Here is a 24,528-nt window from a genome sequence, read left to right as displayed (position 1 = left end):
GGAGAAGATGGACAAAGAAAAATATTGCTGGGCATAGAACAAGATGGGGTCAGGCAAGTAAGCTGAGCATCCGAGTAAAGGAGGCCGGAGGAGGAATTCTAAAGTTGATCTCCCATTTTCCTTGGAATAAGTATGATACTTTTCCAGGTGTCTTTTCAGGTCTTCAGCACATCCTGACTTCCATGAGGGCATGGAAGATGCTCAATAGTTTTTTAAAAAATTGACGATGTGGTGATAAAAAAATTTCTCTTTTAAATTTATAGAAAGAAACTATCAAGTAAATTGCTGTTATCTTGTAAAAGTTCAAGGTATAGTTAAAAGCTTCTACTACCCACAGAAAGATTGAGGACTATTTACAGCTCTTAGTAAGAAAGCTGAGAAAAACAAAACAGAACAAAACATGTTCTAAGGGTCACAAACACCAGGTGTACAAAACACATAACCGAATGGCAACTGAGCAGAATCCAAGTGACCTTTACAGGCTGTCATTAAGCTAGTTTTATTTTTTATCTTCTGCTTTGTTTGTAAGGGTCTTGTTTTAGGATAAATCCGTGGAATACACCTGCTCACTCAGTTTCCTGAGGATTCTATTTTGAGCAATGCGGACTTTTCTTTTATTCCCAGATTTATATCAGCCTGTGTCCTGTGGGTCAGTACTTGCTAAAATTATCAAAGTCAGATACAGCTACTGGTCCTCCTGTGTTTTTCACCCCTTAGAAAGAAGATCCCACTTTCTCCTGCTCCTTACACACTCACATTCCCAGGTGGATTGTCCATTAGCCTTCATTTGTACTATGATGGTACACTTTTGTCCTTTTGAACATTTTGCAGGTATCTTAGTGAGATGTAGGAAGAGAGGGAGTATCAGAAAGCATTGGCACTATTAGGCGGATACAATATTATGTGATAATTCTCTATGGCAGCAGTTTCCAAACTATATTCCTTGGAATGTTATGACCGGTGTCATTAGGTGATCCACGGTTCTAAATCCCCCTTTATTGACTCTCCATGAAAATTAGCAAATTGAAGGCTCTGAGAAGTCCTGAGTGAAGAAGTCTGGTTCACTTGATGTAAACTGAAGCTTCTATGTGAGCATACGGTACTTTTTCACAGCTCCCAGGGGCCTCGCTCTAGGCCAGGGCTGACCAATAGGTTTCCTTCCTGGCTCTCTTCTCCGTGGAGCAGCCATGACCTAGACCCACTTTTGGACTTTCCTGGTGTTTCTTTTATTTTTATTTTTACTTTTACTTTTAGCAGGATTTGGCACAAGGCTATTTACATGTGTTGTGATCTTTTCATGGATTTTATTTCTCTTTAATAGCAAAGTGCATTAACTCTAATAAGCTCCTACTATGTACCACCCCACTAGCTGATTTAAATGTGTAGCCCAGATGCTGGACTCTCTCTTGATGGGAGAGAGGGAGAGGGAGAAGGGGGGTGGAGGGGAGAGAGAGAGAGAGAGAGAGAGAGAGAGAGAGAGAGAGAGAGAGAGAATGAATTTGGTGTGGAGAGTTAGGTAGTTACAGTGCTCTGTGCAATCAGACCTACTGGTAGCTAGCCAGTCACCTATCCATGGGTTCTCTTTGCAGCCCCACTGCCCACACTAAGGAGGCCTCAGGCTGCTAGTGATGGGGGTAAAAGAAGTTCAATTCTTCGCCTTCTGGAAGCCTGAGGAAGGTTTGACCAGTTCCTTATTTCAAACCCAGCATGATTGAATGCACATCCTCCAGCATTGGTGGGGAAGTGCGGGGCATGGCTCCCCTGGGTGAGGTACATATGCACCCCCCCTCAGCTGGAGGCAAGGCCAGGAGGGGAGGGGGTACCAGCCTGTTCCCTCACCCTCTGAAGAATACTCCCCAGGACCTTTGTTCTTCTTCATTTTAGCATTTTCCTCTCCTTCCCTGACCCCTCCCTAGAGTCGGAATCCTGAGGCCCTCATTTCATCTCCTTTTGCGACTGTGGCCCTTCTTCCAGTCTCTTCTTGGGGCTTGGAAACCTTCAAGACTTTGCTGGGTCACAGCAATCCTTGTTCTAGCTATTTCTGCAGACAGGCAGGAGAAAAAATGCTGTGGCTCCTAAAGTCAATCTCTCTCTCTCTCTCTCTCTCTCTCTCTCTCTCTCTCTCAGCATCTGTGGCAGTCTGTGCTGTGAGGAACACTGCCTTTTTCTCTAATATCTGGGTGACCAGACCTCTAAGGCACACTACGTAGATATCTTGCATTTGGAGATATCTTGATGTTTGCAAAAACTTTTGGGCCTCATTTTGCTGAAAGTATGTCTTCTCCTTTCTAGCATTGGCTCAAATGACAAAGTCCCTGTTCCAGTTATGCATTTTTTATTTAAAAAAATCACTCAAAAATGGATTGAGTGACCTACTGCAGAAGTGTGTGGTCTCTCCACTGGCCTCACCTGCATGGTGGCCTCAGAGCAGACAAACATACATGGTGGCTCAGGATCCCCTGGGTGAATGATCCACAAGGTCGAGGCAGAAGCTGCAAGGACTCTTGGACCCAGCCCCACATGCCCTGCAATATCACCTCCGCTGTGTTCTGTTGGTCACGTAAGACCAGCCCTGACTCAGTGTGGCCGTGGGCTACACAAAGGCAACACTGCCAGGGGGCAGGGATTGTTCATCGGGGGACCACTTTGGAGGCTGCCTATCACAGCCTCCTCTTCAAAGGACAAACTGACTTTTCATTTTATTTTATTTTAAATATATTTTCTATTGACTTCAAAGAGGAAGGAAGAGGGAGAGGGAGAGAGAAACATCAACGATGAGAGAGAATCATTGATTGACTGCCTCCTGCATGCTCCACACTGGGGATGGAGCCTGAAATGCAGGCATATGCCCCGACTGGAAATCGAATCGTGACCTCCTGGATTATAGGTCAATGCTCAACCACTGAGCCATGCTGGCCGGGCCAAACTGACTTTTAAATGCAAATTTGCATAGGATGTGACACCCCCTTACCAAAGGGCTTCAGTGGATATTCTACCAGAAAGAAGAGATCAGGACACATGTTTTCTATGCTCCTTCCAGCCAACGTGTTTGTTTTTATTAAATGGAATATTGAATTAGAGGCAAAGAGCATTGGTACCTGGCATTCTATGTTACAGAACGGCAGTCATATTATCCACCCTGGCTCTCAAAGAACCCTCCCAACTCTATACACTCGGTTTTACATGTTGTATCAGAGAGGGGGGCTGGCTTGAAAACAAGAGTAAGGCATCCAAAGTACTGTGAAACCAGCAGCCACCCAATTTCCTCTCCCAACTTCATGCTGAGCAGTAACAAAAGAAGTACATGGAGACGGATGAAGCTTTGGTTTCCCGATGATGCTTACATGCACAGGATGCAGCCACTTAAGTCTTTTTAAAACCAATTGTTCTAATGCTTTATTGCTCTGCACCAAAATACATCAAACTGACATTGATTCCAAGGTCATTGTGAAGCTTAACCATATTAAAGAGGAATAGGATGCACGTTGGAATGAGGAGGAAGGCATCACAGTATATTGCATTCTTGTAAACATTAGTACAAGTACAGAGTAACAGAGACTCCCCTAGTTGATGCTAAATAGGCCCCACCTTCCTCTGTGTTCAGAGGCTGAAGGACTCAGGATTCTTTTCCATTTGCCCTCTGCTAGGGTAGAATATACTGCCCTAAAGAAGAATGGATTCCAACTTGGCTAATTTTCTCCTAAGATGCTATTGGATCTCTTCCATGTTTCTGGTCCTTTGTAAGGTAGACTCAGCCCTCCAAGCGGGAGTCCCACAAAATGGCATGATGGGAAATGTTCCCCTAACACAGAAGACATACAATGAAAGTGAAGCTCTGCATGGAGAAAGCTTTCTGCCACATTCTCTTCCCCAGCTCCATCTCCTTGGGGAAAGGACTTCATTACTGAAAGGGCTGTATAATCTTCAATAAATAAGGGCCCCTTTCCCTACTCTATCCCCACTCTGCCCTTTGAGTTTAGGCCTCCTGTCCTGCTCTGTCACCTGTCGGTCCCTAGAGCAGCAGGGGAGACTGCCCGTCAGCCATCTTTGAGCAGGTCAGGACTTTGTAGTTGGTGACACATCAACTTGGCTCTCACATGTAATGCACACCTCTAGGACCCAGAAGAGACAGCACAACCACTAAGTGAGGGGTCCTGGGGAGCCCTGGAATGTTGGGAGCTAGGAAGTGGGACTTCCTGGTGCTCTGCAGAGGGACTGCTAGGGGTCTCAAATGTGATGGTGCTCATTGGTTGGTATTGAGGACAAAGGTCTGGAATCCGAATCACACTTGACTACATGGACCTGAACCTCACACTGGGGCCACACTGCAAACTGGAGTACACTTCAGTGGGTTAACTTACACCACATGGGCAGGGAGGGAGTTGGGTCCTAGGGAACAGCTGTGGTTTGCTGTCCTGCTACTGCCACCAGGTAGGGACCTCAGCTTTGCCAGTGGCTTTCTCGGCCTCATCCCCACCTTGGGCAGCCAGGATATGCTGCGCAATGGACACTCTGTCTTGTGGCTGATACTCCACAGTCTCAGATCCTTGAGTCTGGTCTCCCTGTTTCCTGGGTGGCCGGGTCATTGTGACAGCTCCTCTGGGTTGACACAGTGTGAGATGAGGCATCGCAGCAGGGCTTGCCTACTGCAAAAGGAGGAGGGGCCCGCAATCAGACATTTTCTAGGACATCCAGGGGGACAAGGCCTCTCTTCTTTCCACTGAGGACTCTGATGAAGCCGTCCTGTTCTTCTTCAGAAGTCAGGCAGATCTGAGTGCCAAGGAAAGAGGAAACAAGTGTCAACAAGAAAGAAGCTAGAACCTACACTGGAATCACTGCTGACTGAGGTCAGAGGGGCATTGAATTGGAAAAGAGAGAGCAGTGTGAGGGCGGGAAGTTGTGGCTCTGTGAGAAAAGGTTTGATAAAACATTAGGCAGCCCTGGCCAGGCAGCTCAGTTGGGTAGAGCATTGTTCTGATATGCCAAGGTTGCAGGTTCGGATCCCTGGTCAGGGCATATCTAAGAATCAACCAATGAATGCATAAATAGGTGGAACAACAATAGATGTTTTTCTCTAATTTTTTTTCTCTCTCTCTTGTTCTGCCTCTCTCTCTCTCAAAACAATAATTTTTTTTTAAATTAGGCAGAACCCTGGGTTTGGAACTAGTCCAGGGATTGAATACTTTCTGAGATTCAGCTTGATGAATGAGGATCAAGAAAAGCTTGAGAATCTACCATTTTAGGAAGCAGTGGCAGAGCTAGGAACATTTCCTTTCATTTAGAGGTGGAATGGAAAGACCAGCTCAGAAGATTAATTGTGAGTAGAAAGGGGTGGGAGCTGAGGGAGAACCAGAGGAGCTCCTTTGGGTTGAAGGGTCACAAATAGGGTGACAAACTTGTTTTGGTTTGCCCGGGACTTTCTCAATTTTAGCACTGGACGTCCCATATCCTGGAAAATGCCTCGGTCCCAGACAAGCTGGATAGCTTATTATCCTAGCAAATATTTAACTCATTAGGCCACGTCAGAGATCCCTCAATTGTCTAAGGAACCTGTCTTATTTCCTGCTTTCTGCATTCATTCAACAAATTTTTATTGGGAACCTACTATGTGCTAGATACCATTCCAGAAGCTTGGAAATTAGTGAAGACAGACTCCTGCTCTCATATTGTTTATTGAGCAGAACTGGGAAGAAAGACATTTCATTGAGTAATTTCGTGCATGTTGAGTGCAAGGACCATGCCTGTGTTAGTCACTGATCATCCAGTGAACAACACTTCGTAAAACTTGACTGACAGCTTAAGTAACTAATATTTTTGAATGATTAATGAGTAAAGAAAAAGGTGCTGATGTGAAAATACATGGCAATCTGATCTAACCTAGCGGGTAAGTTTGTGGCACCTTGGAATGACTAGCTAGAACAATGCAGCCAGAGATGGAGGTGGCGAATGGTGTGAGACAAAGCCAGAGAGGCCGCCAGGGCCAGGCATGTGGGGACATGCAGCCATGCTAAGCCTGCTAAGTCCCTTAGCTGACCTTCTGACCAATCTCACTGACTGGACCTGGGTCACAAGACAACCACCAACATAATCACCAGGAAGGAGAACAGGACCCATTCAGTCAGTTCAGTTAGGATTTACCTGAGTCAGAGAAGATACAGATGGACAAGAAAACAAAAATCAGGACTCTGCAGCATGGGGAAAAGGCAAAAGTGAACGTTGGCATCAGTCAACAGTCGGGTGTTAAAGGATTTTAAGTGGAGAAAGAGAGGGTCAGATTGATTTAAAGCAGTTCTTTTTCCATTCCTTCCCTCTCCCCTCTATTTCTTTTGCTACCTGTTGTCATCCTTCTGTGTCTCCTTGTTCATTCTCTTCCTTCCTTCCTCTCTCCATATCCCCTCCCCCTTTACAGCCAAAGACTTCCAAAGGCTGAACCAGTTTCCTTCCCACTGCTGACCTATCCTGACCTGTCCACTTGGCTCGTTGACAATGGTGTGGACTTGACTTTGCTGCATCATGTGTAGCTGTGGTAAGCTGGGCATCTCAACACCAAGGTGGGCGCAGCATATACAGAGCAGAGGCACCTCACATACTCAGTATTCCATCTTCAGCCAGCCCAGTGCTTAGCTAGCTACCAAGCGCAGCTATAGCCAGCCCGCAGCATCCCTCGGAGACTTTGCCTTTCTAATATAAAACAAATACAAGTTATCATTTTCTATCTTAAAGATTTACCTCATTTCTTCCCTGATCTCATGCCCCAGAGCCTAGACTCTTTGCTGGGGTGCAAATTCAGCTTCATAATTAATCTTCAACACTTAGCATTCACTCTTTGGCCTCTTAGTCTATATTATTACTACTACGTTAACACCGGTCATCCATGCTTCTGCTCCAGTTGGTGCATTTGTAGCTCTACCACTCACCTGTTCTCACTCCCCCTACTTCTTAAAGACAATGGGGTGGGCTGGATTTTCCACACTCTTATCTCAACTTGATATCTGCTTGCTGACTCACTCCCTGGCCCTCTGCTTCTTCTCCTCTGTTGCCTCAAATTCTGTTGCATAATGGTCAAGTGCCTATTTTGGCTCCCCATTTGGCCCTATCTGGTTAAAATCCCGAAGTCTTCTGGGATCACATGTACTTAATACCATTTAAGGTTGTCCCCTGCATGTCTCCAAACTCATTAACATTAAAATGATTGCCACTCATAGATGAGCAATCATTTTATTTAAAAAGATTTTTTTTTGCCTGGCACTCTTGGATTGAGTCCTCCCCTCAAAATACCTATGAAAAGATACAGGGTTGAAGGTAGAGAAGAAGGGTCATAACACTAAATGCCAAGACTGACGGTCAATAAGAAGCTGATTGGAATTTCTTTAAGACCTTTGGTGCTGAACTCAGTTGATGACTGAAGTAAGTTGTGCTGCTGTGTCAAGGATAAATCTACCAGCCTAAAAGAGACCTCCTCCTCCAAGGTCAGTCTCAGGCTCACAGATTCAGCAGCTGCCCAGAGCTGAAAACTGGGCAGCCATTTCTCTATTATTAGGAACTCTACTCCTCCGAATCAATGTTTTCCTTTCTACATTTATTAGAAACTATGGACCTCTTAGAAAAGGAAATGACAGGAAGTAGGGCAAATTAGATAAAGGTGGCACAAGTGTCTCCTGGGAGTTAAGGTCCCAACAAATAAAACACAGTGGGTGGGAATGGAGACAGAAAGACTATGGGGGTAACAGACAAAGCTGAAAGTGGTTTTTATGTACTCCAGGAGTTCAGAATGTTGGGGGGAAAAGCAATGGCGAAAGAAGCAAATCCTAACTCAACCTAGCAGACCAACATTAGATAAATGCTTCTCAGGTGCCGGAAGTCAGTATGAGTCATGCATAATTACCTGCTCCTCCAACTGAGTCGACCTGAAGTCACTTGAGTGGACCCTGAGCTGAACCCACACCGATCCACTCATCTTTTCCACTGGGAAACCTCAGCTCTGCACCAATCACTCCTTGTTCTAGGAGAAGTAAATGGCTTGAGGCTGTTGGTTGACATCTACAGTAATTTCTGCTCTTTTCCCACACAGCCGAGTTCCGACTTTTATTCTGTTGTCTTTATCTCTGCAACATGATTCAGGCAAATCCTAATTGGTGCAAGTCTGCTTCTACTCCCCTGGCTAGTGTTTCTCTTAGTGGCTCCAGCCAATGAACCAGGATGGGAAAGTGTGTTTTCCTCTTAAAAGAGATGGATTAGGAAGAAAATCTCTCTCCTCATCTGGAAGGGATGCTTGGAGTGGCTGCAGCTATCTATGGCCACGAGGGGAGGTGGTTAATATCACAACACTGGCAGAGCATAAAGGTAGAAAAATCTGAAGCTTGACCATGGAATCCAAGAAGTTCCCTGAATCCAGATCTCTTATTATACGAATAAAATATACCTTCTGAGCTTGACTCAATTTGAGTTTTGTAACTCAAGATGTATATTAGTTTGCTATGGTTGTAACAAATTACTACAAACTTAGTGGCTTTAAACGGCATAATTTATTATCTCACAGTTCTGTAGGTCTGCTGTCTGGTGGGCTTGGCTAGTTTTCTCTGCTCTGGGTTTCACAAGGCCAAAATCCAGAAGTCAACGGGGCCCTATTCTTTTCTTTCCTTTCTGTTTCTCTAGGAGAGAATCCAATTTCAGGCTCACTTAGGTTGTTGCCAAATTCAGTTCCGTGGGGTTGCAGGACTGAGGTGCCTGCTTTCTTGCTGACTGTCAACTTCAAATGCCACCTGTATTCCCTACCTTGTGGCTTAGTGCTACATCTTTGAATCCAGTATGGGTGGGTTGAGTCCTTTTTACACTTAATCTCTGATTTCATCTCTCTTTGGCTCTCTTTTTCGGCATCTCTGACTCTAGTCAGATACATGTCACTGCTGTTAAGGGTGCAAGTGATTAGATTTGGCCAACCAAAACAATCTAAGATATTGCCCATCACAGGCCCATAACCTTAATCTACCTGCAAAGTCCCGTTTGCATTAGTTTCCTATGGCTGCTGTAATAAATTTGGTGACTTAATAGAACACATTTATTTTCTTGCAGTTCTGGAGATCAGAAGTCCTAAAATCAAGGTGTCAATAGGGCTGCATTTCTTTGGGAGGCTGTAAGAAAGAATCTGTTTCCTTCCCCTTGGCTATTCGAGGCCACCCATATGCCTTGGCTCCTGGCCCCTTCTTCCATCTTCAAGGCTAGCAGCATAACTTTTTCCAATTTCTCTCTCTGACCTCTGCTTCCATTGCCATGTCTACTTATCTGACTCTGACCCTCCTGTCCTCCTCTCATAAGGACTCCTGTGGTTACAGTGGGCTCATCTAGATAATACAGGATAATTTCCCAGCTCAAGATCCTAAAGTTAACCACATTTGCAAGTCCTTCTTGCCATGCTAAGGCAACATGCTCAAAGTTTTCAGGATTAGGACATGAGGCTGTTGTTCCGCTTACCACAAGATAAATGGATCAAGGCTGTTACTATGAAACATAAGAAAATATTGCAGAAAATATGTGCATATGTCTGAAAGAATAAGTGGGTAGAGTAGGTTGAAGGAAGACTTAGCCTCGATGTTTTAAGGAAAGAATCTCTTGAGGTTAAGAATGATGTAAGGAGATGTAAAGAGAACAGGTTGCAGAAGAAAGGGGGCTAATTGAGAAGAAAACACTACAAGGAAATGATCACTAAATTAAAATCTGTGTGAGAAGCAATGAAGGACTGAATTGAAACTTCAGAAAATTAAAGTGAAGCAGGTCTCTTGAAATGTTCTCTTAGGAAGAAGTGGAGAGTGATAAAGTAGAAAGCGATACAGAGATTAACACTTGAAGGGAAATATGATAAAGTGGAGATGGTTCAATCAAAGAATTACTAAGTTTCTGAAGGGAGAAGCATTAAGATTAAAGGCCGAATGATAAATAAGAAAATGCTGGCCACATGTGGTAAACCACTTGTAAATATTCTTGAAAGACAGGAAACTTTTTCAATAGTGCAAGAAAATAGGTAAAGTACTCAAATCGATTATTCTGTAAAAGAAATATAATGCCTAATACATATGTGATAACATTTCAATCTCTCTAACTATCCTGGAAATGCAGATCAACATGAAATATTATTCATCTACCAAGTGATATAAAAATACTAATGTTCAATTCTGGCAAGGATGTGGTGACCTGAATATTCTCATAAACAGTTGATGTGGGTATAAATCAGCCCAACCTTTTTAGAGGCAGTTTTGTAGAATGTATCAAGAATTGTAAAAATCTTTTATATGTTTTCCTATAAGCTCTAAAGTATATCCTTAGGAAGTAATCAGAGGTACGAAGAAAGATTTAGGTTTAAGGATGTTTACTGTAGTTATCAATAACAGTTAAACAAATAAAAACTCTAAATATACAACAATAGGAGAATACTTGAATACTTGTACACCTAGATTAGGGGTTGGCTAACTTTTTCTGTAAAGGACCAAATAGTAAATGTTTTAGGCTTTTCAGGCCATATTGTCTCTGTTGCAATGACCCAACTCAACCATTGTAGTGTGAAAGCAGTAACAGATTACATATATGCATGAGGCTATGTTTTAATAAACTTGGTCCTAATAAACTTTATTTAAAAGCCAGGCCAGATTTGATCAATGGATTTATCAACTTCTGATTTATATGACATGTTTGTTATACAATTTGTAAAAAAACAACAACTGTGTTTGCATAAACATTTAGTGACTAAGTTTAAAAAATTAGTTGGGAACTAAATAGAATATAATATCAGAATATAAATTAGAAGAAAAGTTTGGTAGGAAATATACCAAAGTGCTTATGTTAATAATAGTAGATCGGGTGAATTACTTGGGATCTTGATTTTTTCTTTATACTTTTCCAGTTTTTCTCCACAATAAATGCAGTCTAGTTTTATAATCTAAAATATTTTTATTTATATAAAGCTTTATAGAACACAAAGAATCAATGAAAACAGTTTTATAGGGATGACAGGCTGTGGAATGAACTAAAAATACGTTTATGGTGCTTAAAGTTGGTTTAATAAGGATACTTTTAAAATTTCAAAAATGAAGAAAACATACTCATGTCATGGCAGACTCTAGTTGTGTTCACAACAAAAGGGTAACTTAATTCTATTTGGAAACAGAGGCTTTTTAAAAAAATAATATAATGACTTTGAGACAAATTTACCCCAGAGGCAGAAACATGATTTAATCAGAGATGCATTTATTTTCAGAATCAAATTTCTTCTATTTCTCTGCTAATGAGTTTTTGTCTCTTTATATTTTTAGGGCTATAAATATCATACTGGCTATTTTTGGATGCTTAATAGGTAATTTTAGGCGACATTGGCCACTGCAGATGAATTCCCCATTTAGGCTTAACTCTGAGTGATGATGGCAGGAAAGGAAATGACTTTACTAAGCTTCCACCCTGGTCAGGCACTGTGCTGGGACTTTATACAGGTGATAACATTTAACCGTCACTGCAAGTCAGGAGGGAGATGCTACTATACCCATTGTACAGATGGGAATGTTGATATTCACAGGTGACTCTGCCAAAACCACATAGAATAGGGATCCATTTTGGTGTGACACTGGAATCCATGTTCTTGTTACTACATTGTACTCACCTCCATTAACAAGCAGGCTTTGAAATTTTATAGCTAAAATAATTTAGGATACTAAAGTGCAGACCAATTTAAGTTTTTTCTCAATAACAGATTTGTAAAATGTAAATTTTCGCCCAGCCAGTGTGGCTCAGTGGTTGAGTGTCAACCCAGGAACCAAGCGGTTGCAGTTCCATTGCCAGTCAGGGCACATATGCGGGCTGCTGGATCCATCCCCGGTAGGGGACGTGCAAGATGATGTTTCTCTCTCATGGATGTTTCTAGCTCTATCTTTATTTCTCTTCCTCTCTCTCTAAAAATCAATAAAAACATATTTTTTAAAAATGTAAATTTTCGTCAATAAAGGAAAAATACCACATGATCTCACTCATTCATGGACAATAGAGACCATTATAAACTTTTGAACAATAATAGATACAGAGGCAGAGCTGCCTCAAACAGATTGTCAAACTGCAGCGGGAAGGCCGGGGAGGGTTGGGGGGCAGGAGGTAGGGGGGTAAGAGATCAACTAAAGGACTTGTATGCATGCATATAAGCATAACCAATGGACATAAGACACTGGGTGATAGGGGAGGCTATGGGACTGTCTAGGGCGGGGGGATAAAATGGATACATATGTAATACCCTTTGTAATACTTTAAGCAATAAAAAAAAAAAAAAAATGTAAATTTTCTTTCAAGTGGCTGACCCTGAAATTGGTTGACACACTGACAAACTTTGAAAATAGAGAATTTGTGTAGCGATAAAGAGACCTCAGTGGCTTTTGTTGATCAGTATGTAATTGGAAATAAAAATGCCTCCAGTTCTCACAGAGCTATAACAGGACTTAAAATGAGGCAATAAAAGTGAAGGTCATTCTCAACCATTAACTTTGATCAGAACACTTGGGGAGTCTGTAAAAGAGACTGATTCTCTGCCTTTTACCCTGAAAGGTTTTGCTTCAACAGGATTCTCAACCATTAACTTTGATCAGAACACTTGGGGAGTCTGTAAAAGAGACTGATTCTCTGCCTTTTACCCTGAAAGGTTTTGCTTCAACAGGTCGAGAGTGGAGTCAGGAATCTGCATATTCAGCAAGCTGCCAGGTGATTCTGAGTCAGATGGTCCAAAGACCACACCTTAAGAAACACCAGGCTGGGCACCTATCAGGGGTTATGTTACTTTCCTACAGAATTACAGGCAGATCTATGTGGTTCTAGGTTCAGGCTGAAAGCTGTGTTGTGTCTTAAACATCTATAATAATAAAAGTGTAATATGCTAATTAGATCAGACGTCCTTCTGGACGAAGCTGGGGCTGCGAGAAAAGCCTGGGTCCCGGGTGCAGGAGGGAAGCTGGCCGGCAGCCGGGGGAAGGAAGGCCTACTCTTGCATGAATTTCGTGCATCGGGCCTCTAGTGTCTAAGTGAAGAGGCTGGGTGGTATGCCCTACCCAACCCCACAGATTGCCATTCAACCATGGAATGTTGCATTTCTATCAGCAACAACTACTGCAATTAGATGCAATAATGGTGGGATGTGGTGTGTGTGTGTGTGTGTGTGTGTGTGTGTGTGTGTGGCCTGAGCATGTGCAAAACTGAGGGCCAGAAAAATCACAGCAACCCTGTGTACTTTTACATCATTAGATTCAGAAGATAAGATAGAGTATTTTTAACTTTGCTTCTTTTAAAAGTTAGTTTTTAAACCTTTACTCCATGAAAGTAATTTATTTTTTTTAATATATTTTATTGATTTTTTACAGAGAGGAAGGGAGAGAGATAGAGAGTTAGAAACATCGATGAGAGAGAAACATCGATCAGCTGCCTCCTGCACATCTCCTACTGGGGATGTGCCCGCAACCCAGGTACATGCCCTTGACCGGAATCGAACCTGGGACCCCTCAGTCCGCAGGCCGACGCTCCATCCACTGAGCCAAATCGGTTTCGGCCATGAAAGTAATTTAAATGCAAAGGAAAAACCCTTAAACAAACCTTCCAATGTTTTCTCTTTCCCTTCGTGTTTGTCTAACTTTTTCACCACCCTTGTATCATTAATACTTCACTTACTCCTTGGCTGTTTATCAAACCATCATTTAAAATGGTGACACAGTATTTGAAGGTTTCGATCCCCTCTCTTAGGTCTGTCCTCAGTTCTGCAAAGGGAGATGGTCTGATTGGAAATGTCCCAGGGTGTCTATCATTATCTCTTAAGGCTTCTCCTTTCTGGTCCCTCTGGGAGGCATCGGGCTACCTTGTTTCCTATGCCAGTTTTCCCACACTCCTTCCTGACCCATCGTTCTCTATGGGCCACCTGGTGCTGTGGGGTCCTGAGATTCAGACGGGCCTGGGTGGCAGTGGTGGGGCTGTGGTGCAAATGACTTTCAGGCCCCGAAGTCCCCTCAGATTCACTGTTTCCAATAATCAAAACACCGCATCAGGCCCCATTTTCACTTCTCCCTTTTGGTTTACCTTGGGAGAGTGATGAGCGGGATCTGGGTCTTGATTCTAATGAGACTTTATTAAGAGAGAGAAAATAAATTTCTCATGTCTAATTTCTGAAAGTATCCCCAAATACATCAAGAGCAAACACGAAGGCCTGCACATACTATTTCAGTCTATAGTGAGGACACAGGACATGGCATGAGGGGAGTTGCAGTCAGAGGAGAGGGGGCAGGAGGAAAGCCTCTCTCTGCTGGACAGAGGGCTCAGCTGTGCCTGTCTTGTCTCTTTGTCTCTGTCGACATTCCAGGAGGGAATGGGGGAGCATGAAGCAAGGAGGCTGAAGTCATACAGGTACAGGGGGTTCCTGCCTCACTTTTCAGGAAATCGACGTCATCACAGTGAACCCCACATTCATCTCTACATTCGATGTAGGGCGATATCCAGGGCCTGGGCCTGAGACAGTCCCTGGTTAGGGAGTGTCATGGTTTCCAGGGAGCAGGCAGAGGCTTGGAATCTGCACAAGGAGACTTACGAGGGGGTCTTTGTGACTGAAAGCAAATGCAGTGAACTATGCGACACAGCCCCAAGTAACAGCAAAATATCCCCAAGAGACCATGAAAAGTGAACCACACATTAATGGAGACCAGCACAGAGCCCAAACTCGAGTAGCTGCCCACATCAGAGACTAGTGATCCTCAGAGAAAAGCATGGGGACCAGACGTCCTCATCCTGTTGCCATGACGTTATGTACATTTCCTCTTGTGGACAGACACCACCAACTCAGCTTCCTAACATTTTGGTTTTGCATGTTTAGATCCTACTGCACTCATATGGTTGGAGTGAGTATATCTTTTCTCAAGGTGAAGACTTGGAATATGACCTGCTTATTCAGATTTGTACATGGCTGTTACTCTATTTTGGTCAGACTCAATATTACTCACCTGATTCTCTTTCAGTGTGATCTGCCCCTGTTCCTTACACCCAATGAAGGTTCTAATACATCTGAAAATCTTCTCATTCTGTTGTACTCTCTGAACAAAGTTGGCTGGAAAGAAGCCAATTCTGTCTTGAATTTTCCCCTGAAAGGAAAAGGAGACATGCATCCACAATTCATTGTAATTATAGCATTCATTGCAGTGACAGTAACCAAATGATTCTTTTATTTACTTTTTTTTAAAGAAAGAGAAATACGTACTTTCCACCAGTCTTCATTGGAGTCTTCTAGAAGAGTGATCATGTCTCCTGGTCTAGAATGCAAAGTGAATGAGTTGGGTGAGAAAGCAGAAGGGGATCAAACAACAAAAAAATGCTACTTAGAAGTTGGAAGCAACATTTTCATTGATACAAATGATCCTAAAATACACAGGAACAAAGTAAACATGACTTTTACCAGTTCTTCCCACTCATGAAAATAGCTTTGTTACATATTGAAAGCAAGTAAAATTTTATAGCTGTATTAAAAAATAATTCTTAGCTTTTTTTTTATACAAAAATAATCATATTTGCATCGTTAAAAACTCCAAAATTTGGATGTTGATAAGTTTCAAGGTGCAAGTTGACCTTCATATTCTGCCCTACAATCTCCTTGCATTGCCCAAAGGTGACCACTGTCAATGGTTTCCTGTGTTTCCTCCTAGATCAGGGGTGGGCAAACTTTTTGACTCGAGGGCCACAATGGGTTCTTAAACTGGACCGGAGGGCCGGAACAAAAGCGTGGATGGAGTGTTTGTGTGAACTAATATAAATTCAAAGTGAACATCATTACATAAAAGGGTACGGTCTGTTTTTTTTTAGTTTTATTCATTTCAAACGGGCCGGATCCGGCGGGCCGTAGTTTGCCCACGGCTGTCCTAGATCCTTCCCATACACTTACATTTATATGTGAGTAGGTACTAGTGTATGTATTTTGATTTTTCTTTTGTTTACTAGTGACATCTAAAATTAGTCATTATATTTTCTCAGCACCTTCTTAAAACCTATTATACTTTTGCTTAGCTCTACTTTCCTGGCCTGCCACCTTTTATGTTGGCATAATTTGGAATTTTGTTCTAGACGTGTGCGTGCGCATACACACTACGTCATTCATCAAGAATTACTTGAGTTTAACCGAAGACTTACATGTTTTTGTTGATGTGGTGGTGATTTGCCACTTCTTGTTTGATTGTCACATCTGCATGTGTGTGGATGTATGTTTTACTTCCCTCTATGCTTTGTCATTTCTATGGGGCAAAGCAAGTCATGAGGCCATTCCACACTCAAGGGATGGGGTAATAGGTACCACCTCTGTGGTAAGAGGAATTGCAAAGTCTCATGACAAAGGGCAAGAACGCAGGTTAGGGTGAAGATATAAGCCACCAGAGACAACTCATGCTCTTCAGTAAATTTGCTGAGTTCAGTGTCTCTTTGTGCTCTTACATTTAAAGTTGTTTCTTTTCCCCCTGAGCATTCCTTGGTCTCTGGCATCTTCATTGTTTTCAACTCAATTCTATATCCTAGGCTGCCAGGAAACTCCCATTTTTGGGCCTCTGATAGCATTATTTCTTGTTTCCTACTACTGGTATGGATGTACTCTTTTAAAAAAATATATTTTCTGACATTTTTAGGAATTGTAGAAAGAGGGGAAGTAGATTTGTGTGCTCATTTTGCTCTTCTGATTCAATCTCCTCTGCTGTCATTTTCAATCATCAGTTAATATCTATCTCTGTAGGGGATTCCAAATAGAACAGGCTGTTGCCCCTGAAACATTAAACACAACTGGCATTTTGGTATTTCAAAAGTCACAGTTTCATGCTGATGCCACAGAACGCAAGATGGCTGAAAATTACTCTTTTCCCAGGTGAGGGATTTAATTAAGCAGCAAGGATGAAAGTCGATGCAGAAAAATCTTTCTAGCTCCAGCAGATTTTATTTAACCTAATAACCTGAGAAACCATGTGTTAGTATCAACTTCAAAGACATTGCTGATGGTTTGGTAGAAATTGTAAGTAGAAAATAAAACTGGAGGTTGGAGGGGGCACCTTTCCTAAGGGTGGAAGAGGATCCTGCTAAATCCAACCTTTATTTTTCTAGTCTAGCTAGAGCCTCTCTGTGCCCAGAGGTGGGCTGCCCCTGTGTGCATGAGCCATGTTAACTAAACACGAATAAGGCACTCCCTGGATACAAGCTATAATTTTATGAGAAATACCAGACATACTCCTGACACTGTAATGGGGATTGTTTTTTCCTTAAAAAGAACTCCACCAGAATAAAAATGAATTGCTTGGTGAGTAAGGAGAGTTACATCCATCCATTTATTGTTTCATTTATTTTATTTTTTAAAATATATTTTTATTGATTTCAGAGAGGAAGGAAGAGGGAGAGAGAGATAGAAACATCCATGATCAGAGAGAATCATAGATTGGCTGCCTCCTGCAAGTCCCCCACTGGGGATCGAACCTACAACCTGGGCATGTGCCCTTGACCAGAATCGAACATGGGACCTTTCAGTTCGCAGGCCGACGATGCTCTATCCACTGAGCTAAACCAGCTAGGGCTGTTTCATTTATTTTTATTCATCGACTCGTTCAACAAATATTCTAGAATGCCAACTCTGAAAGAGCCGTTTTACTAGGCACGGGCTATACTCTGGTGAATCAAGTAAGTCCCCACTGGAGCTAATATTCTAGTGAGAAGATGAATAATAAACACGCAAATATATAGTGAAACACTTAATAAATATATAAATAATAAGTATAGAATGTGCATACATAATTGCAAATGGTCTTAAGGGCAATGAAAAAAATGAACCGGATGCAGTCATAAAGAATGAGTAGATGCCTGCGATCAGCCCCTGCTCTAGTCATCTGGTGAAGACAGCTAATGCCTCTTTTTCACTGTAGGGAGGCTCTTGCTCTAGGGCAGCCCTGGAATCCAAGATGGCAGCTCTCTGCATCTGGGTCAGCTGTGGGAGTTGTGCTGCCCATACTCCTACCTTGCCTCACCCATCCATCTCAGGATGCTCCCTGCTGAGCCTGCACTCAGAATCCTTTTCCACTGGGCTCCAGGCGATGGGTCTGAGTAGGCATGCAAAATAAAACCACTTTGTGTCATATAATGTTTTACATTTATTTTTTAAATGTGTCTTGACCCAGTTTTGAAACTCTGGGTAGAGACTAGAGAGTTTCCCTTAAGAGCCGATTAAGTCAACATCCCAACCAATTCCCTTCAAGCTCACAAACTCCAGCCACTAGGCACCAGCCCCAGCCCGAATTGCTCCAGGGCCACATACCAGACAACTAGTTACTGCTTTTGTGCCTTGGAACCTGTGAACTTATTCAAATGAGCTAATTCACAGGTAGCCTGGGAAACCTAGCTTACCCGAAGTACTGGCCCTACAGCTCCAGCCTGCTGTTACCTGATTCCAAGGTGCTAGCCCATGTGGCCCTTTTGGCAGCCCTTCCCAAACCAGTTCTCTTCTCCTTCCCGTGGTGTGGGGTGCTATGCCTTGCCATCAAAGAACTAAATCCAGCCCTGGTGAGTGTGGTCAGTTGGTTGGTTGTCGTCCCATGCACAAGTACAAGGCAGGCTGCTCTGGGCCTTCTGTGCTTTTCTATTGTTTTGGATAGACTGCATATTTTGGAATACAAAGGATATTATCTTCCTTTATCCTGCTATCTCTGCCTATTGGGCTGAAGGAAATTATATGACAAGTATTTATTGAATGCTCATGACAGGTTAGGCTTTGGATGTGCACTGCGTGTACAGAGATGAAAAGATTTGTCTAAGAATCAGTTTTCTTATCTGTAAAATGAAGATAATAATAGTACCTATCTCCTCAATACTTTTGATAATTAAGTGAGGTAATATTTGTAAAGCACATTTAGATAAGCCTCCAATAGATGGTGGCTATTATTGTTGATAAGACATAGTTACTGCCCTTAAGATGTTGGTAATCTTAAAGGGGAATGAAATGTAAACTGGTAATATATACTAAGCGACTGAATGACCAAACGACTGAACAACTGAATGACCGAATGACTGGTTGACTGGTCCCTATGACGCACACTGGCCACAGGGGACAGATGTTCAACGCACAGGATTGGGCTCCCTCCTGCCTGGATTGGGCCTTTGAGGATCAGGCCAAAACTTGGTATCCGACATCCGCCAAGAAGTCCCGGATTGTGAGAGGGTGCAGGCCAGGCCGAGGGACCCCACATGTGCTCAAATCCGTGCACCGGGCCTCTAGTTTATAAGTGTGATTGCTGAAAGAGAACTATGCTGGGGGCACAAACAAATGTGAAATTTACCCTCTAAACAAAACAAAATATGCCTTTAAAAGACTCAGCTACCTCAATTATGTTTATATAATTACATACTATGCACAACAAATAGTTAATGAGCTATATTTACTTTGCAAAGTCATTGTGTGGATTAAATGAGGGTGCATATGTGGAAGTCTTTAGCACTGTGACTGATACACAATAAGGATTTACAAATTCTAATTTCTTCCTAAAATGTAATTTTTCATTTGGAAATTAGAAGATCTAGTGATTACTACTTTTTAATTGAGTGTCCTTTTAGATTTTGGCAGGAATAGTTGACTAGTGAAATGGCCTTTGAACTCCCTTGTCTTAAGTGACTTTAGACACTAATCTTTGAGGTGATTCAGAGTTTCAGAAAAGCTTCTTCCTCTCTTTACATCCCTCTTACCTCTTGCCCCTCTGCTTTAGGTAGTGACCACAGAGGTGTGGGAAGGCCTGGGGGCCCACCACCCAGGGGCTGATTACAGTAAAGAGTCTGAACAGATTGAGGAGGACAGCTCAAGAGCCTGGAGGGCGACAGCGATGTTCACTGAGTGAAGTGGGCATGACATATTGCGTTGTCACACGAGACAGAAGGTGTAGGGAGACTTCACACTAGTAGGCAGGGGTTGAGTCCATTTCTAGCACCACTAGGCCAGGCTGCCTCTTGTTCTACTCAAGCCTTGTGAGAACTCATCAGAACTGCCCTATTTTCTCTGCAGGCACTTGGAGAGATCTTTAATATTTCTCACCCCTTCCCGTTCATTAGGCAAAAAGAACCCCAAATGAAGCTTACAGCAGCCATAGTCACTCAGCCAAAACAGATGTCCTGGAAAAACCAGGCTAAGGGAAACAGAAAAGGGAGCCTGCCAAAGGGCTCCATTAATTTTAGATCTCCTGCTTAGTTTTTTTGCTAGACCCATTTCTCATTCTCCATAGTCCTGGTCCAGAGCCTTTTACACTCTGAGAACACGGTAGGTAGCAAGGAACTCCGGAATGAGGCAATTTGATTTTGTCTGAAGCCTGGTATCCATAAGACTGCCTACACTTTCCCAAGTTCAGAGACCAGCTCAGAGGAAAAGCATTCAGCGAAAGGGCCGTTTGGATGGGATTTGGAGAATGTTCCTGAACTGTCATGGATCACGCTCCCCAGAACCTAATCGGAAGAGGCATTTGAGTGAGAGGGAGGCAGCTAAACACATTAGTGACATTTGGGAAGATCTGGGCTTCTTGACACACTGCAGCATCAGAACCTAAAATGCATCAGAGACTTTCCTCAAATAGCCCTAATTGCATTTTGATGTCCTGGTGACTGTGAAGATTATTTTTAAATCAAATTGGTGCATTAGAATTACATTCAGTTTTAATTATGTTGATGCATTTGCCAAGCAGTAATGTACTTAGAGAATGGAAATGAGACACCAAGGGAGTCTTATTCTGTCTTACTCTGTCTTAAGGGCTCTCCTCTTCTTCTTTTATGGCAGGTGTATAAGGCCTTACACAGTAAAGGACATCATCACATGAGTTACCAGCCAAAAATCCAACGAGTGTACTAAACCTCAGGCCTGAGACTCAGGAAACCTGCATTCTGGTTTTGGGCCTGCCACTGGCCCACTGTGTATTTTTTGGATCAGTTGTTCTCAAATCTGGAGGATAATCAGAATCTAGAGAAACACTTAACATACATATTTCCAAATGTGATTTGACTCTGTAGGCTTGGATGGAGCCCAGGAATCTCTATTTTAATGATATTCTCCAGCAGGTTTGATGGCTTGTTAACAAGTGTGAGCCATCCCAACCATAGTTTTCTCCTCTGTAAAGTACTACTTGCTTGTGTAACCCAACAGATTTGCTAAAAGAACACAAGGGCCGGTCAGAAGAATTGTGAAAGACTTCAAAATGGGCCAAAGTGATTGCTGATCCGGGTGTCTAGCTCACCCTCCCAAGTCATACTCCCCCCCACTTCAATGCCTTTGAGCTATTATTTTTCATTTCTGCAAGTTGTACGAAACTGAAGATGATGCCAATGACTCTTGTCTGTCCATAGGCCTGCATGGGAATTGTGTCTGGTGGAATGTAATCAATGATTACCCTGTGAATACTGACCAGTGTTGCATGTATTTGCAAATTCACATCAGCACCCTGGGTCGCCTACATATGTGTGATGCTTGAATTCTCCTTTGAACCAGATGTGACATATTAGTGGCTCTCTCATTAATGAATGAGTCTAAAAGCAACTTTGACATGTGTTCATTTTATATTTGTATAAGAGTCATGGTTTCATCTTAATTAAAAAAAAAGTATCCTTGAACAGGAATGACTTTTCATGAACACATTCTATAGATAACAAACTTCCTGGTCTTATAAACGAGCGGAACAATCCCAGTAGACTGGTAAGAAGTAATGTGAGTGGCTAACACAGGATACATGAATACACTGTCCGAACCTGCTGATTGAAATATCATCGCCAACCTCATCACAGAGGAATCCTACCACAACAGTGCAGGATGGAACGCTAGGGATAAGAAAGATGAGTTGGACCCCAAGTCCGCCTCCCTGGGTTGCAGCCCTGACTCTACTTTCTACCTGTGAGTTCTGGGTTCTAGTTCTCCCACCTTACCCTCCCCCGCATATGTAAAGACCTATAAATCGTCTCATTTAAATATGAACTAAACAGCTAAGTGTCCGTTCACTAAGCTTCACTGAATTTTAAGAGTCTTTTCAGAATGAAGACGGGAATGGCTGCAATTACCTAAATAAATACGCCCCTGAACCGGCAGTGATTGCGCAGCACCCCTTTTTCTAATGGAGTTTGCATCCGCACCCCCTCCGCGTTTGGTGGCTTTGGAAGTCATCCTGTTGGACTGTTATGTGAGCTGTTCCTCCCTATCCTTTCCTTGTGGTGAGGAGAACGCGCACTAACAAGCGGAAGCCCGAGCCTGGCTGTGGTGCCACCTGCCTGCCAAGTCTTCCTTGGTTTCCCAAGGCTGCTTGGGTGCCTCGCCCCACAAGACCCCACGCTGAAGGGCACCGTCTTCTCTACTCCTCTGCCACCCACCCCAGCCCTTGCCCACTTGAGCTGTCTGAGCATTGTTCCCCCAGCAGAGGGCAGGTGCGCACTCACGATGAGTGGAGGAAAGAGCCATGCATGGGTTAAAGTCAGTTCTAAGGTGCTTTGAAAAAATCGGAATGAGATGAGCTCAGGCCATCCCGTCTCCAGAGCTTCTGATGAATATTAGCTAATGAGACAAATAGCTGCCTGGCTTCATTCAGACGCGCCCATGGAAAAATCTGAGGTAGGTCCAGGCTGCCAGGAAAGAGTCTGGTGACTCAAGGATCTAAATCCTTATTTGGGGTTACAGCAGCCGACAGGTTTCTCTTTGAAGCCCCCCCCCCCCCCCCCCCATGTAGGTGTTCCAACACACTGAAGTGGCAATTAATTTGTGTCTTTCTTAGAATTTAATAAACTTGGAAAAGTAGTTCCTGCTTTCCCTCTCTTGGCTCCTAAGGCTTTTTTTCTCTTTCCATCTCATTCCCCGCTCCCTTCCCCCCTTATGAAACACGGCCATTATCATATAAATCTGTTTGGGGAGAACTAATAAAAATGAAAATGACTTAGATGTGGGAAACCAAAATGGTTTCTTTGGAACAGGCATTAAATGGCCACTGAAATATGCATTTGAATCTTTAAGTCTTTTATTTACTCTTGATCCTTTATTTCAGAGTTCTTACGATGTTTAGGGGTTTGTGTTGACTTGGAGTTATTTACATCTGCTGATTGCTTATGTCATATATCAACTCAGCAAAGCCATAAAAGTAATTCTTATTGGTTTTTTAAAGGTGTGTTGGTGTGAATAACAAGCAATGGCTCTAAGACTCTGCAGATTTCTGACCCCCAAAGCAGTGAGGATAATGGGACTGGTTACTTTGTACATATGGAGGGCAAAACTTTCTTATTTTTTTAAAAAATATATTTTTATTGATCTCAGAGAGGAAGGGAGAGGGAGAGAGAGAGAGATAGAAACATAAATGATGAGAGAGAATCATTGATTGGCTGCCTCCTGCACGCCCCACACTGGGGATTGAGCCCGAAACCCAGGCATGTGCCCTTGACCAGGAATCAAACCATGACCTCCTGGTTCATAGGCTGATGCTCAACCACTGAGCCACACTGGCTTGGCAGGATTTAATTTTTTTAAAAAGCTAAACAAGTATTATCAAGCTTGCGCTCATGATGTGTGTGTACGAATGTGTGCACATGAATGTGTGTGTTCATGCAGATCTGACTGTGAGTGTGTGGGAATGGATGTCCATAGGTAAGTATATCACACACATACCCACCCACTTGGCCAAGAGGATGATTCGGCACGAGGCAATATGGGATGATAATGATGTTAATACTGATGAGAATAAGGTTCTCCAGTTTGTATTTCAAGTAGCATTTTAAAGAATTTTGCTCGTGAATTAGGCTGGCAGTCCATAAAGTGCCATTTCCCCAGCTCTTTATAAAGCTTGATAATAAGGGCTATTGGTGGACATTATCTAAGACCCTTAATTACAGAAGGTTATCTACTTACTATACAAGCCTCTTCCACTCAGCGGAACCTGGGTGGCCCTTTAATGTTAGGAGACCACAAATCCTCAGCAATGAACTGGAGGTCTCACACAGGATGGCATCGTGTCTTTCATGTCAGTGGTAAAATTCCATACCTGTGACATGTCACACCAGCAACTGCAAAACCTGCTCAGAAGATGAGGGACAGGGTATCACAGCCTCCTTATCACGGGGCCAGTGAGATAAAGTCTCACGGGATGTGCTCAGTGGCCGGACAGACCCTGTGACGGTGTTAGGGTTGTGTTAATGAGGTTGTTCAGAAAACTAGGAAATGAAACCTATTGTGAAAAGATGCAAATTATGAACAGAAGGCATCTAAAATATAGTGTGCACCTTGCTTTCTACTGGGAGTGAAATCCTAGCTTTTATTTTAAATGATCTCATTAAATACTCAGTCGCCCTAGGAAGGAGAGAACAGAGAAGAAACAGTGCACTCAACTGAATGCAGGTAAAGAGAGGTCTCTGGTGGCTGGAAGCCTGGGCAGATGGTGATGTCATTCACCCTAAGGAGCAGGTTTGTGGGAGGGAGGGAGGGAAGGAGGCACTGCTATTGCCATCCACTCCTAGGGAAGGCAG

At 42.9% G+C, this 24,528-nt stretch overlaps 1 protein-coding gene across 3 annotated transcripts in view; it reads right to left on the bottom strand.

The window, feature by feature from the left end:
* Positions 1 to 3,368: 3,368 nt before the first annotated feature.
* Positions 3,369 to 24,528, bottom strand: part of STAC (SH3 and cysteine rich domain) — a 98,488-nt gene continuing 77,328 nt past the window's right edge. For 2 of the 3 annotated variants that reach the window (XM_059664234.1, XM_059664235.1), the window contains exons 9-11: positions 15,254 to 15,305; positions 15,000 to 15,137; positions 3,369 to 4,770 (exon numbers count right to left, since the gene is read on the bottom strand). In XM_059664234.1, coding sequence (XP_059520217.1) covers positions 4,672 to 4,770; positions 15,000 to 15,137; positions 15,254 to 15,305 — 289 coding nt within the window. In that variant the 3' untranslated portion in view covers positions 3,369 to 4,671. Of the gene's footprint in view, positions 4,771 to 6,138; positions 6,186 to 14,999; positions 15,138 to 15,253; positions 15,306 to 24,528 lie in introns of all 3 variants that reach the window. The other variant, XM_059664236.1, reaches the window with a different exon arrangement.

This window comes from Myotis daubentonii, chromosome 14 (genome assembly GCF_963259705.1).
Source record: "Myotis daubentonii chromosome 14, mMyoDau2.1, whole genome shotgun sequence".
Lineage (NCBI taxonomy): Eukaryota > Metazoa > Chordata > Mammalia > Chiroptera > Vespertilionidae > Myotis > Myotis daubentonii.
The sequence above is the reverse complement of the archived record's forward strand: the minus strand, read 5'-3'. Positions and strand labels throughout refer to the sequence as shown.